The sequence below is a fragment of the Plasmodium brasilianum genome, chromosome 5, assembly GCF_023973825.1.
Source record: "Plasmodium brasilianum strain Bolivian I chromosome 5, whole genome shotgun sequence".
NCBI lineage: Eukaryota > Apicomplexa > Aconoidasida > Haemosporida > Plasmodiidae > Plasmodium > Plasmodium brasilianum.
Window position 1 is genome coordinate 146,064 of NC_090118.1, and position 14,373 is coordinate 160,436.

At 24.7% G+C, this 14,373-nt stretch overlaps 3 protein-coding genes across 3 annotated transcripts; 2 read left to right on the plus strand and 1 right to left on the minus strand.

The window, feature by feature from the left end:
• Nucleotides 1-1,440: 1,440 nt before the first annotated feature.
• MKS88_001294 (GPI-anchored micronemal antigen) lies at nt 1,441-3,789 on the plus strand (the record flags this gene model as incomplete). Its single annotated transcript, XM_067214207.1, has 1 exon — nt 1,441-3,789. One exon carries the CDS (start codon nt 1,441-1,443, stop codon nt 3,787-3,789), a length of 2,349 nt encoding a protein of 782 aa, XP_067074666.1.
• A 949-nt stretch (nt 3,790-4,738) lies between these two features.
• On the minus strand, nt 4,739-7,966 carry MKS88_001295 (uncharacterized protein; the record flags this gene model as incomplete). Its single annotated transcript, XM_067214208.1, has 1 exon — nt 4,739-7,966. One exon carries the CDS (start codon nt 7,964-7,966, stop codon nt 4,739-4,741), a length of 3,228 nt encoding a protein of 1,075 aa, XP_067074667.1.
• A 2,782-nt stretch (nt 7,967-10,748) lies between these two features.
• On the plus strand, nt 10,749-12,909 carry MKS88_001296 (folate transporter 1; the record flags this gene model as incomplete). The annotated part of the gene is made up of 4 exons (XM_067214209.1): nt 10,749-10,815; nt 11,093-11,206; nt 11,302-11,379; nt 11,603-12,909. 4 exons carry the CDS (start codon nt 10,749-10,751, stop codon nt 12,907-12,909), a joined length of 1,566 nt encoding a protein of 521 aa, XP_067074668.1.
• Between the last annotated feature and the right edge of the window lie 1,464 nt (nt 12,910-14,373).

A 14,373-nucleotide genomic window follows, 5' to 3' on the forward strand; every position in this document is an offset into this window, starting at 1 on the left:
TATTTATGAGTACTATAAAAATGTCTGTAATAAGTAATTTTTTTTTTTTTTTAACATATTGCAACTTAATTAAAATGTGTAACATTGATCCTTTTAATTTACAACACACGAAAAAATTGAACATAAATGAACCTTATGGAATCAACTGCATGTGTTAATTATAATACCTTTATAAGAGAAAAACAAAAAATTTACATAAAAAAAAAAAAAAGAAAGAAGAAACATAAAAATTATATAATGTTAAAATTTGTAAACTCCTTTGTGTCTCTCATATATAATAAAATTTTCAATTTACGCATTTTAATTTGGAAATTTTTTTAAAGTTTAAATGTTGATGATTTTAAGTCTTGTTTTTTTTTTTTTTTTTATATATATTATTATGTTGTTTTGAAAGAAAAATGACATTTGTCCTGAAAAACAATTATTTTTTTTTTTGTTTTTGAAAATTATGTTTTTTAAGAATTACGTTTTTTTTATGTATATGTTTTGAAAATATTGCTTGTTAATGCTCTATTCAAAAATTTATTACAAGTCAGAAAAAATTCATACTTAACTATATATATAAAGAGAGTAAGAGTTTTTTTTTTTTTTTTTTTTTTATTAACGTTACATACGAAATAGCCAAAGTTTTCCTCATTTGTGTATTTACATAAATTTGTAACATTTTTTTTTTTTTTTATAACTATTTTTTTGGCTTGTTCTTTTTTTTTTATTTTTTTATTTTACTATTTGTTGGAGAAAAAGTTGACTCGTTTTATATATATATAAAAGGTGAGGGTTGTTTTTAATTTTCTACAAATAGGTTAATTATTTATATACGCTTCTTTTTAATTTTTTTTGTTCAATCGTTGCTTTTTTGAGATCATAAATAATTCTATGTACTTACATTTCAAAAATAAAATAATTTTAAAATAATACATATATTATTCTGCAGCATATATCGCTGTCTTATTTTTATTTTTTTTTTTTCTGTGAACAATTAATGGTGTCTTTATGAGAAGAGGCCAAATAAAAAGAATTTCATTTTTCTCTTTAATTGATTAAGAGATAAATTTTAAAATAGTTACAAAGGTTAAAAAGTAGGATACACGAATATTTTAAAATTTATTTTTCTTAAATATAGAATAGAAGGGTCAACGACATTTAATAATTGTCATAACGTAAAAAAAGGAGGAAATAATATAGAAAAAAAAAAAAGGCACAGAATAGAATAGAACAGAACAGAACAGGATAGAAGAACCAAAAATAAACATATAAAAATAGAGAAAATAAGGAGAAAGTATCATATCATCATATAACGTATTAGAACATATGTCATAATAAAAAAAAAAAGGATTTTTATTTTGAGATTGTATCTTCAATTTTTATGGTACAATCACAACTTTTTAAAATCCGAATTAAAATAGTATTATATAGAGAAATATACATATGACATAAAGGATGAAATATAATAACTTCTTCTTCGTAGTGCTAACAATTGCATTATTCAATCTTGTAAATACTCTAATAAGAAATGGAAACAATAATACGCAAGCTTTAATTCCTGATAAGAATAACAGTAAAAATGACAACCAAAATAGCATGTCCAATAATAATAACAATAATGAGAACACATGTGAGATCCAAAATATGGCAGAAGAAATGATGGAGAAATTATTAAATGAAAAAGATGTATTTTCCTCCATAATGGAAGCTCTACAAAGTAAATTAAGTGATGACTCTCTTTGCACACAAACAAAATATACAAACATTTGTATAAATGAAAAGGATAAAGTCCCTTTAAGCTTCCCATGCACTAGCCAGAAATATGAGCATTTAATTCACCAATTTACATATAAAAAATTATGCCATTCTAAAATAGCTTTTAGTAATATATTGCTCAAATCATTCATCGATAAAAATAACGAAGAAAATACATTTAATAACATCATCAAAAATTATAATGTTTTATTAAGTTGTATTGATAATGATTTAAAAGATATTTACACCTCCTCTATTAAGCTGTTTTCTGATTTAAGATCTTCTATTGTGGATGTAACCGAAAAATTGTGGTCTAAAAATATTACTGATGTTTTAAAAAAAAGAGAACATTTAATTGCAGGTATTTTTTGTGGATTGCGAAACGGAAGTAAATCAAACCTGGTGTCCAATAGTTTATCATATGAAAATTTGGGGATTTTAAAAATTAATAGTGAAGAATTGATAAATGAAGCCTTTTATGCCTTCTCTGAATACTATTATAATTTTCCATTATTTACGATGCAATTATTAGAAAAGGGAGGGTTGGTAGAAAGATTAGTAGCTATACATGAAAAGTTAACCAATTATAGAACTAGAAACATATTGAATAAAATAAATGAGCGGTCAAAAAATGAAGTATTAAATAATGAGGATGTTCTTCACAATTTAAGTAATTATAAGCACCACAGCCAAAAAACTAATGGCTCTTTTGTCCAATCGAAAGAAATAAAAATCATTTCGAATGTAGGTCCCTATAATAATGCAAATGAAAATGCAAATCCAAGTGCAAATGCTAGTACAAATGCCAGTACAAATACCGATGCGAATGCTAACACGAATGCTAACTCAAACGCTAATACATATGTCGATGCGAATACCAACACGAATGCTAATAAAAATGATAACTTAAATGCTAACACAAATTCTAACTTAAATGCCAACAAAAATGTCAACACAAACGCCAACACAAATGCTAACGCAAATACCAATACAAATGCTAACTCAAATGCTAACTCAAATGCTAACTCAAATTCTAACTCAAATGCTAACTCAAATGCCAACACAACTACCAACTCAGATGCCAACACAAATGCCAACACAAATGCCAACACAAATGCCAATACAAATGCCAACACAGCTACCAACTTAGATGCAAACACAACGATAAACAGCCAAGGCGGCTTACATGCGAATGACCCATTAAATAACCCTTTATATTCAACAAGTTCATTAAAACCTAAAAATGTGGCACAATTAATAAAAGACTTAATAAAAAACTTAGACATTGTAAAGTTTGAAAATAATGAACCCACTAATAAAATAGATGAAGAAGGAATTAAAAAACTTATAGGTAATTCATTCCTTGATCTAAGTGACAATATTATGTTAGTTCGCTTGTTAATAAAACCACAGGCTGCAATCCTTTTCATAATTCAGTCGTTTGTTATGATGACTCCTTCACCCACAAGGGATGCAAAAACATTTTGTAAGAAAGCCTTAGTTAACGGACAATTAATTGATAGTACTAATTTAGGTGTAGAATCAGAAGAAGAGAACTTAATCAATAACTTCGCTAGTAAATACAATTTAATTTATGAAAAAATTAAATTAGAAGAATTGAGAGAACTAGAACAAAGTAAGAAAACTTTAAAAAGTTCCAATTCCCATTTATCCGCATTACAAGTTCGAAACACAGAAAATAATAAAGAAAGTAATACAGAGAGTAATACAGAAAGTAATACAGAGAGTAATACAGAAAGTAATACAGAGAGTAATACAGAAAGTAATAAACAAAATAACAACCAAGGGATGAATTTTAACAATAATTTTAATCTTAATAACAGTGCTCCGTTAATTGCTATAGTAAGCGACCCATTAGGGGAGAAAGCAGATGATATAATAAAAAATAATTTAGATTTGTCTAGTTTGTCATCTGGTGTTGAACAAACTTTTCAAACTTTAAATGCAAATAGTAGAAGTTTTACTGCGAATGTTTCATATGTGGTCCTTCTCTTATTTTCCTTTTTTTTATCTTACTTAATTTATTAATTTAATTTGTCATTTAAAGCTGTAAAAATTAGGCTATTCTATACTAGTTTTCCAAATGAAGCTATTATATTAATACGCATAATTAGACGAACATGTTAATTTTCCCTATTTATTACTCACATTAGTCTACCGAATTAAGCTGTTAATTTAATTGGTCATATATATATATATATATATATTTGTCTTATTCACTTCTTAACTTTATTTTATTTTTCTGTGAGTGCTTATTTTTCCACTTTAATATGTACACATGATATTCTCATATTTATATATGTGTGTAATATGCATGCTACAGAGCGCATATTTGCTTTAATACATTTTTTTTATTTTGTTGTTGTTTTTTCAATTTTTATGTGTGCTTTTTTTTTGTTATATACTTAACTTTTTCTTTTTACGAAACATGAAAAAATTTAATTAGATATACTTATGTGTATAAGTATATAAATATATATATATATATATACATAATAATATAAAAATACTAAAAATTAATTAACTCTTCTACATTTTTTTAACTTAACGTAAGCACAAAATCCTATTAACAAATTAAATTTTGGGAGATGATAAAAATTATGTATGTAGTTTTTAAGCGATGATTTAACTGTTCTGTACAAAAAAATCTCTTACATTTGTAAGTTCATAATTGAGAAATGGGGGTTTTAATATTTTAACTTTGAAGTCCCGATATGGAAAAAGGGCGATAAATAGGAAATAATATATGTACATATGTAGGTGCTTACAAATATATACATGTATATTCATATATCGGATGAGAGCTATTTTCAGAAAAGCAGGTGTATATAGGGATACATTCTTATAGACATAAACGTCCACAAATGTATGGGCATAGACGTGTTTAAAACTTTTCACCATTTAATAAATTAGGAAAAGATGAAATTTGGCATGTGATATACATAGTATAATATCCATTTATTTTATACTTATTGTTTTACTGAGCTTCTTCTACTACGTTAAGTATTTCCTTAACAAATTCATTGTCCTTACAATTGTTGAGACATTCAAAAAGAAAAGATATTTTTTCTTTTAATGACTCCATCTGTATTTGTTTAAATATTTTTTTTTCCAACGAAATATTTTCAGATTTATTATCATCCTTATTGTCCATATCTTTCTTCGTTGTCTCAAATATGGGTAATTTTTTGTTAGTTCCAATAAGATTTTTTAATTGATTGGAGGCTCTCTCAATTTTTATGAATATATCATTAATTGTATACTCCATTTTTTGGCTATTTTCCTTTAAGGTATTTATTTGTTCTTCCATGCTTTTACTCTCTAGTAGCACATTGTCTAGTTGATTTTCTGCTACTTTTACTTTTTTATTATAGTCGTTAATATTTTTCTCTATCTGAGTTATTTCTTCATTAATTTCATTTAATTTTTTATTTAATTTTTTTTTTTTTTTAAAAAGTAATTTATACTGAGGATCTATACATTTTATATTATCACTAAACGTTTTGTTAGTTTGCAAAATATCATTTAATGTCTTTTGAAATTTCTGTATTTCATTATTTTCTTTGTCTACTTGTTCGTCTAATTTCTTTAATTCTTCCTTCAGTTTTATTATATCTTCTTCTATTTTTATTTTATAATAAATATGTTTATTTGCACTTTCTTCATTAATAACGTTTTCGTCATCTTGTTCTTTATTCATTGCAATTATACCATTTAGTTTTAGTTCCAAGTTATTGCATTTACTTTTTTTATCATATACTTGAATATTTAATTTATGTATTTCATCATTAATATTCTTCATAATATTTCGTAGTGATTCTATATGAGCGTTCATATCCTGTTCATTTAATTTAGCAATTTTTAAATTTTCCCTTTTTTGGTCTTTTAAAATATTTAAATTATCTAAATGTTTTGCGAACTTTCCCTTTAATTTGTCAAGTTCTATTTTTAAATTCAGTTCTATAAGCATAATATTTTCCTTCTCTTTATTTTCATTATTTACAGTATTTTCTAAAGATTTAATTTCTAACTGAAATTTTTCGCATTCTTGTATAATGTCTAAGTTCTGATCTTTTAAATCACATCGATGCATATTTATACTTTTTAATTCTACATTAATTCTTTTAATTTCGTTGTTGAGTGTATTAAAAATATCTTCATGTTTTGACAGTTCCTTTTCTAAGGTCAAAATTTTTTTTTGGTTTTCTTTTTTTTTTTCAAACGTACTATTACCTGATACTACATTTAGCTTTTTTGTTAAGACTTGTATTTGAAAATCGAATTTATATAAAATTTCTTTCTGTCTTTCTAGTTCTTGTTCTATTTTCTTTATATTATTTTTCATTTGTTTTATTTTTATATGTGTTCCCAAAACTTCTGATTCTAAAGTAGTATATTCATTCTTGCTCTTTTGTAACACTTGTGATAAGCGAAATTTTTCTTCATCTAATAACTTTATTTCGGTTATTAGATTATTTAATTTATTTTTTTGTTCATTTAATATATGTTCACTAGATTTTATTAATTCATTTTTTTCCACATTTTTTAATTCTTCTTTATGGAGTTCTTTTTTTGATTCCTCTGAACTTTCCAAAAGGTTTTCCCATGTCTTTGTCAACTCCGTAAGGGAATTTTCTAAATTTTTTTTTTCTTCTAATTTTTCTTTAAAATTAAACTTTGCATGATCATAATCTTTATTCAACAAGTCTCTTTCGATTAGAACCTTTGCCCAAGTGTTATTTACATTCGTTTCTTCTTTTCTTAATATATTTAAAGCCATTTTAGTTTCTTTTATTTTATGATTTAATTGATCGTTTTTACTTTTTTGAGCATCTATATTTTTAGTAATATGTTCATATTTTTGTTTCAATTTTTGTTCCTTGTTAAGGTATTTTCTAAAATATTCCTCAAACTTCATAACAGTATGATCTCTGTTATTTATAGCATCTACTATGCATTTCCATTTTTTCAACAGATCTTTTTTTTCCTTCTTTATGTCTTCATTATCGTTAACAGTTGCTTGTAACTCAATATTTAATTTCATATTTTTTGTTTTTAATGTATTTAAGTTCTTTTCACTTTCAACATTTTCTAGACATAATTTTTCAAGATTGTAAGATAATTTTTCTATTTCTTTATCTTTTATTAGTCGGAACTTCTCGATCTCATATTCTTCCTTTTGTACCTTATTAATTTTTTCAAACCATTCATTTAATTCGTTTTCTTTACACATTAACTTTTTTTTTATTTCTTCTATATCATTATCACATTTGACCAAATCATTTTGAGTCTTAATTATTTTTTCATTATTTTTTTCTCTCTCCTCTTTTAACTTTTTATTTTCTTTATTTAAAAATACATTTTTCATTTCGATATTCTTACACATTGCATTTTCTTCTTCTTCTATCTTAGTTTTATCCTCTATACTTTTTTTTAAATCCTTCATCTTTTTTTTCTTTAAATTTGTAAACTTCTCTATTTTACTAAATCGATTTTTTAGGTTCCATATATTTTTGTTCTCTTCTTCTAATATCTTTTCCTTTTTTCTTATCTCTTCCGATAATGCACTTAATTCATTGTTATTCAAATTTTCGTAAATAAGTTCTTGACCACCCCTGTTCTTTGCATCCTCCAACATTCCACTTATATCATCATCATCAATTCCGCTTTCAGTTTCTAATCCGCTCAAAATCTCATCCGTAGAAATGTCGCTCATATCGTTTTCTCCCTGCAGAGTTTTTTCGTAATATTCTTCATCCCAGTTGGTACTATAATTGCGACTATTATCATGACTACTATCATTATCATCATTGTTTTTATCCTTACTAATGCTGCTGCTATCTTCGTTCTTGTAGACACCCTTACCGTTCTGGTTTCTTAACCCTACATTATCTTTCAAACTGATACATGAGTCATTTAACGCTTCAACAAAATTCTTTTTAAAAGGTTTCCTTTGATCATATTCCTCATTTATATGCTTTTCTTTTTTATCCATATTATCTCTTTTTAATTTTTCAGAAAATTTTTTGATATCATTATTTTCTAACGTATTGTCAATACTGTTGCTAATCATTGTCGTATTATATTGATCACTTAGCTCAAGGAGACAGTTTTTTTCTTCCCCATATTTTTTACAATTCACTTCACTGTCTACATTATCACCTTTTGCCTCACTTTTTTTCTTTTTAATTTTTTTTTTTTTCATTTTATTATACTTTCAGGAATGGCAAAAATATTTATCTCGATGTTGTATCAAAATAAAACGAATTTTTTGAAAAAAATCTAGTTTCTTAAATGGCATTACTCTTATTCAAGGGTGCTAAATTTTTTTTTCTTCTCGTTGATCTATTTCGCCAAAAAAAAGCGGGAAAAACAGATGACAAAACGAAGAGGTATCGTTTTGAAGCTTTTTTACAACTTACATGTATATATATAATATATAAACTTGCATATATGTGTATATGACCAAACAGTTCACTACCTTTTTACCGATTTACTTACTCCTTTACACTTAAAAATAATAGACCTTGGAGGAAAGAACAATGAAAGTATATTTTCTAAGGTGGTGATATATTTTGCTAAATGGCAACTTCAGAAATTCATAACTAGGCAAAAGTAAAGAAATTATATACATACATATATATATATATATATATATATATATATGTATTCGTATGTATACGCTTATATATACACGTATATATTTACTTATGTATATTCATGTATACGCTTTTACTTCCCCTCTGTTGAGAGCGTTTAAAAGCATTGTATTACACTGAGAAAAAATGCAGAACATTATAACGCAACGTTGAGACACTGTTTATTCTGCTTTTTACATTAAGCGGTACTTTTGTAATCACTCAAAAGAATATTTACATAAATGCATATATATGCTTATGCATATGTACATCTTATAGGCTCTTTTTACTTTTAAAAAAATGGCCATACACCTAGTCATACTTTCTAGCGCTTAATGTGTAATTATGACAGCGTCTATTTCTGCTTATGAATGGATGTATATGTTATTTCATTAAATAAAGAGTTTTATAAAATTTGAAATTAAGCTGATGCACATATGAACGTATGCCTCGACATAGTTCAGACAAGTACATTACATCAAAATAATACTTGCATTTTTGCAAACCGTCGTACTACCTTTTAATATTTGAAAAATAAAATAAATATAACAAAAATAAAATAAAATAAAGCAGAATGAATGAATTAAATAAAATAAAGCAAAATTGATGAATTAAATAAAATATATAAAATGGATGAAATAAATAAAATAAACCAAATGGATAAAAGAAAATTACGAAATGAACTGTTATTTTACTCTTAATATCATTCATGAAATACCTAAGAAAAGAAGTGATTTATGTTCGTTTCCATTTGCTTCATATTAATTATATTTTATTATGCCGTTAAATGATTTATTTATTTTTTTTTTTTTTTTAATACTTTAATTCTAAAGAAAAAATGTACTACAAAAAAAAAAAAAAAAAAAAAATATGCATAACAGGAAACTTGAGTCTATTCTTTAATTTCCATTTTAAAAATATAACTTTCGAGAATATATAATACAGTATTTTTAAATATTAAAAAGAAAAACAAAAAAAATTTGATTATACTAAAAAAAAAAAAATTATTTAACACTTCATATTTCACAAGATGAGTAATTTCGCACATTTTCAAAAGTCAAAATGTAAGAAAATGTGCATAAATTAAAATTTAAAATTAATTTAGCTAATTTTCTTTTACGTTTATATTTTATGTTTGTAATACATACCACAAAATTCATTTTACTTCTTTTCACTCTGCTTCATTTTATTTTTTTGCTCATTCTTTTAATTTTCCGTGAAATTCCATCATACTTTGTGCAATTGCATGTTTGCGCTATTTCGCGTTAGCTTCATTGTATAATCTTTCGACTGATTTATAGTGTGAGTGTTTGACTGTTTTATTATATAACAGTTTTATTATTGTCTGACTCTCTGATTACTTAATTTTTTTCTTTGTACGAACAAATATAGTATTTATTTTCCTTAAATTATACTGTTACTTGGTAGTTTTATTTCTACATTTTTCATTATTTTACTAATTTCAATTTAAGTACATTGTTTAATGTTCTATTATTTTATAATAATATATATTTTAAACTTCTTTTACGAAATGAATTGTTACTTTTAGTCCATTTTTTTACATAAAAATATAAGATGCAACTTCTACTTACAATATTTATCATTAGCTCAACCCATGAAAATATATCATAATACATAAGTGTATACAATTATATTAATGTAAATATTTTTCATAATTATTTACGATATTTCTATAAATTTATAATTAAACAAAATATAATCCATTCATTCAAGTATATTTTACTTTCTCAATGTTTTAATTTGAACGTTTTTTTTTTTTTATTTCATTTATATGCTTCTTTTATTCATTTATTTATTGTACTTTTTAGACAACTCACATTTCCTAGTTATTCTCTTTTTACACAAATTTTTGTGTTATTTATTTTCTGACTGTATTAATTTGCATGTCCTTTTAATTATACTTTAAAAATGTTTTTCATATGTAAATAGGGGAATAATTAATTAATTAAGCTTTTTTTTTTTCTTTTTTTTTTTTTAAGTTTATTATTTTTTTCTTCGATCTGTGTTCAAAATGATTTATACGTTTAATTTCTCCAAATTGTGATAATTTGTTGTTCCTCTCCTTTTTCTTTTTCCTTTTTTTTTTTCTTTTTGAGTTTTTAATTAAATTTTGAAGAAATGAAAACCAGGGCATATTAGTTAATTACAATAAATTGATATTTTCAAAATAGAATAATAGCTATATACCATAACCCGAAAATGCAATACTTTTATATAATCGTCTGTTCGTTTTTGTTATTTTACTTTATTTGATTCTATTTTATTTTATATTTATTTTATAACTAATTTATTTTACTCCTTCATTGTTGTGATATATTAATTGACACAATGGACAAGGACGACTTCGATGCGACAGAAAAAAAAGATAGCTTGGAAACTTGCAGTACCTTAACAAGTAGGCTTAAAAGAAAAAAAAAATTAGAAATCTAAAAATATGAACAAATTACACACGAATACAACTGTTTTTTCTGTGTAACACATAAATGAATTCACCTCTTTTACTAATTTAGATGTTCGCGTGCAACATACATGTATATAATATATACATACATTATAATTATAACAATTACATAAATCGTAATCGTAATAATAATAGGCTGTTCTGCAGTAATATAAATATGTGTTTGTAAAAAAAAAAAACAAAATAGACTTCCTTCTTTTTTATCCTTTAGTTACGTCCTGCAATTCTTTTAACGAAAGTAGCTATCTAATTGAAAAAGTAGCACATGATGAGACAGATTTTGATGCTGACTCTATTTTTAACAAAATTTCTTCAAGTCTTATAGGTGTGCATATATTTTCAAAATTAACATCCACTAAATTACTTTCAATATATTGTTCACAAAACCTTTTATGTATATTTTTTTTTTTCTCCATTTAGCCATGCTTCAAGGGGTTGAAGTGCTATGCAACTTTTCAATTTTATACCTCTTTAAAGATAACTATGAACTACACCCAGGTAATAAAAAAAAAATATAACGTATAAAATATAAATTAAAAAATATAAAGTATAAAATATAAATTAAAAAATATAAAGTATAAAATATAAAATAACTACACCAGCACCATACACACAAGCTATTCACACATGTATATTATGCCTATCACACATATAAGCACATTTACACATTTTTACGTTTCATGTATTACATTTTTCGAACACATTTCTCTTAATTTTGTAGCTTCCTTAAATGTAATCCTCAGTTTGATAAAAGTTCCTTGGTCTATTAAACTGCTATGGGCAGTACTTTCGGACAGTTGTCCTATATTTGGGCATCGAAGAAAATATTACTTACTATTTGGATCGTTTTTGTGCGTATTATCTTTAATAACCTTAGGCTTAATAAACCATACAAATATTACTTTAACTGTTATCTTGTTAACAACATACTTTTTCGGTAGTTCTGTTTGTAATGTTATAGGAGAAGCACAAGTTGTTGAATCGAGTAGGAAAAGTAGTATCAACTGTTCAACAAAGAATGTATCCATTTTTTTTGCTTTTCGAAAATTAAGTTTTGCCATAATGTCATATTTATCAGGGTACTTACTATCTATTATGACAAAACAACATATATTCTTGATTGGATCCTTTTTACCTTTATGTGTTTTTGTATCTGCATTTTTTATAATTGAGAAAAAAAATTATAAAAAATCCTCTATTAAAGCACAAGTAAAATGTATTTATGATATAATAAAAATATCGTATATTAAAAATTTCATTTTATTTATTTTTATTATGATGTCCATGCCATCATGTGGAAATACATTATTTTTTTATATGACCAATGAATTAAAATTTAGTCCTAATTTATTAGGGAAAATGTCCATGTTTCAATCTTTAGCTAGCCTAATAGCCATATTATCCTATATGTTCTTTTTTAATAAAATAGATATGGCAAAATTATTATTATATTCTACAATTATTATTACTCCTTTCTGTTTATTACCATTAATAGTTGTAAAAAAATTAAATGCTTTCCTATATATTCCAAATAGTCTCTTTATTATAACAGATACTGTATTAATAGAATTTATAGGCGAATTTCAGACTATGCCAATATTAGTACAATGTTCACGAATAATACCTGAAGGTTTCGAGTCAACCATTTACTCCCTTTTATTATCATCAAATAACTTGGCAATAGTTATAAGTTCATTTTTTTCTTCTACATTAACATATGTACTTGGAATTACATCAACTAACTTTAAAAATCTGCCTATTCTGATAACGGTTTGTTGCCTAACAAATATCATTCCAATATTCTTTCTGTATTCTTTACTTGGCTTTAATAACGAAAAGAAGATGAAGAAGGAAAGGAAAAAGAATAGGGAGAAGAAAGATAAGAACGGAAGCTTACCAAAATGTGGACTTACCTCTGAATATTATCATTACCAAACTACTCATTATTTCTCTCCTGAAAATTCAGATATCGACGAAATAACACATCTTTCAGGCAAACTTGAAATTAATGATTTAAACGATGAGTAGATTAACTAGATGGGTAAAGTCATCTCCCATGGGTACTTGTTTAAGAAGGGCATCAAGATGGATGAAGACAGTTGGGAAATGATAATGAAAAATATATAGGGGAAATGGAACAACATTAGGAAAAAATATTTAAGTACTTAAATGACTAAAAATAAAATAGAGATATAGTGGAATAAAGGATCAATGAAAAACAACATACAGTCGTAGTTACAACAACCACGTAGAATTTTTTTACATATTTTCATCAAATATTTCCTTAATTTTTGCCTTCCTACAAAGAAATATGTTCATTTTTAATCTTAAATATAATTATATAAAAATGATCAATGGAGTAAATGTTTCGATTTGCTTTCCTTTTAAATCATTTCATTTAATAAAGCTTTATATTAACATATCTGAGGTGATACATGTACACGGATATATATATATGTGTGACCATTTATATGTACCTGCGTGCTAACGTCGATTCATTATGGTATATTCTTTAATTACGAAAAAAAAAGCTAGAGGTGTACCTCTTCCCATTGTTGATTCTATTTTTGTGAAATTCGTAAACACTATTTATTAGAGTATTATTAATTATGCTTCTTCTTTTCCTTTTTTTCCTTTTTTTTATTTTTTTTTATTTTTTAGTATTACTTTATATAATAATTATCCGTTTCAAAGGAGGAAAAAAAAAAAGAATTTTTTTTCCCTTTCGTAATAAAATTAAAATCTACCATTTGTTCTTCTACTTTATTTTATTTTAAAAAATAATCTAATATGCTAAAATTTTCTTTTTCATTTAAGCGCATTATATCGGTTAGACATCATCAAGGAGCGTTTTTATTTTAAAAAAAGGGTTGCGCAATCATAACACGTTTAACCAATTTGTCATTTATATTTCTACAAGTTCAAACGTAAAATAGTAACCAACTTTTTCTTACAGAATTTTAACTTACCTTTTTATTTGCTCACCATTTGTTTATGAAACGAAAATACCATTTTACTTACCGGGAAAAAAAAAAAATTTTATTAAAGTGAAAAATCTATCATTTTAATTTTGAATTAACTAAAAAAATATATATATTTATATATATGTTTTGTGTCTCAAACGTTCCTAAATTATTATCACTTTAATAAAGTATAAATCAAAGCACTGCTATAATGAGTAAAAATAAAAAAATAAAAAAAAAGTCCCAATTATTTTATACTTTCAAAAAATACTAAGTCCTTTTCTTTTTACATAGTATGAATCCTTAAACAATTTATCCGTTTGATGTAATGTTTGCTATATTATATGAACATATACATATGTGAGTATGTAAATATATATATACATATATGTAAATATATGCACATAAAGACATATATATTGTATATGTGTGCATATGTATGTATATATAAGTATATATTTATATATGCATGTACATATAAGCATATATATAAATATATATATTTATATTTATATTTACCTACAAATAT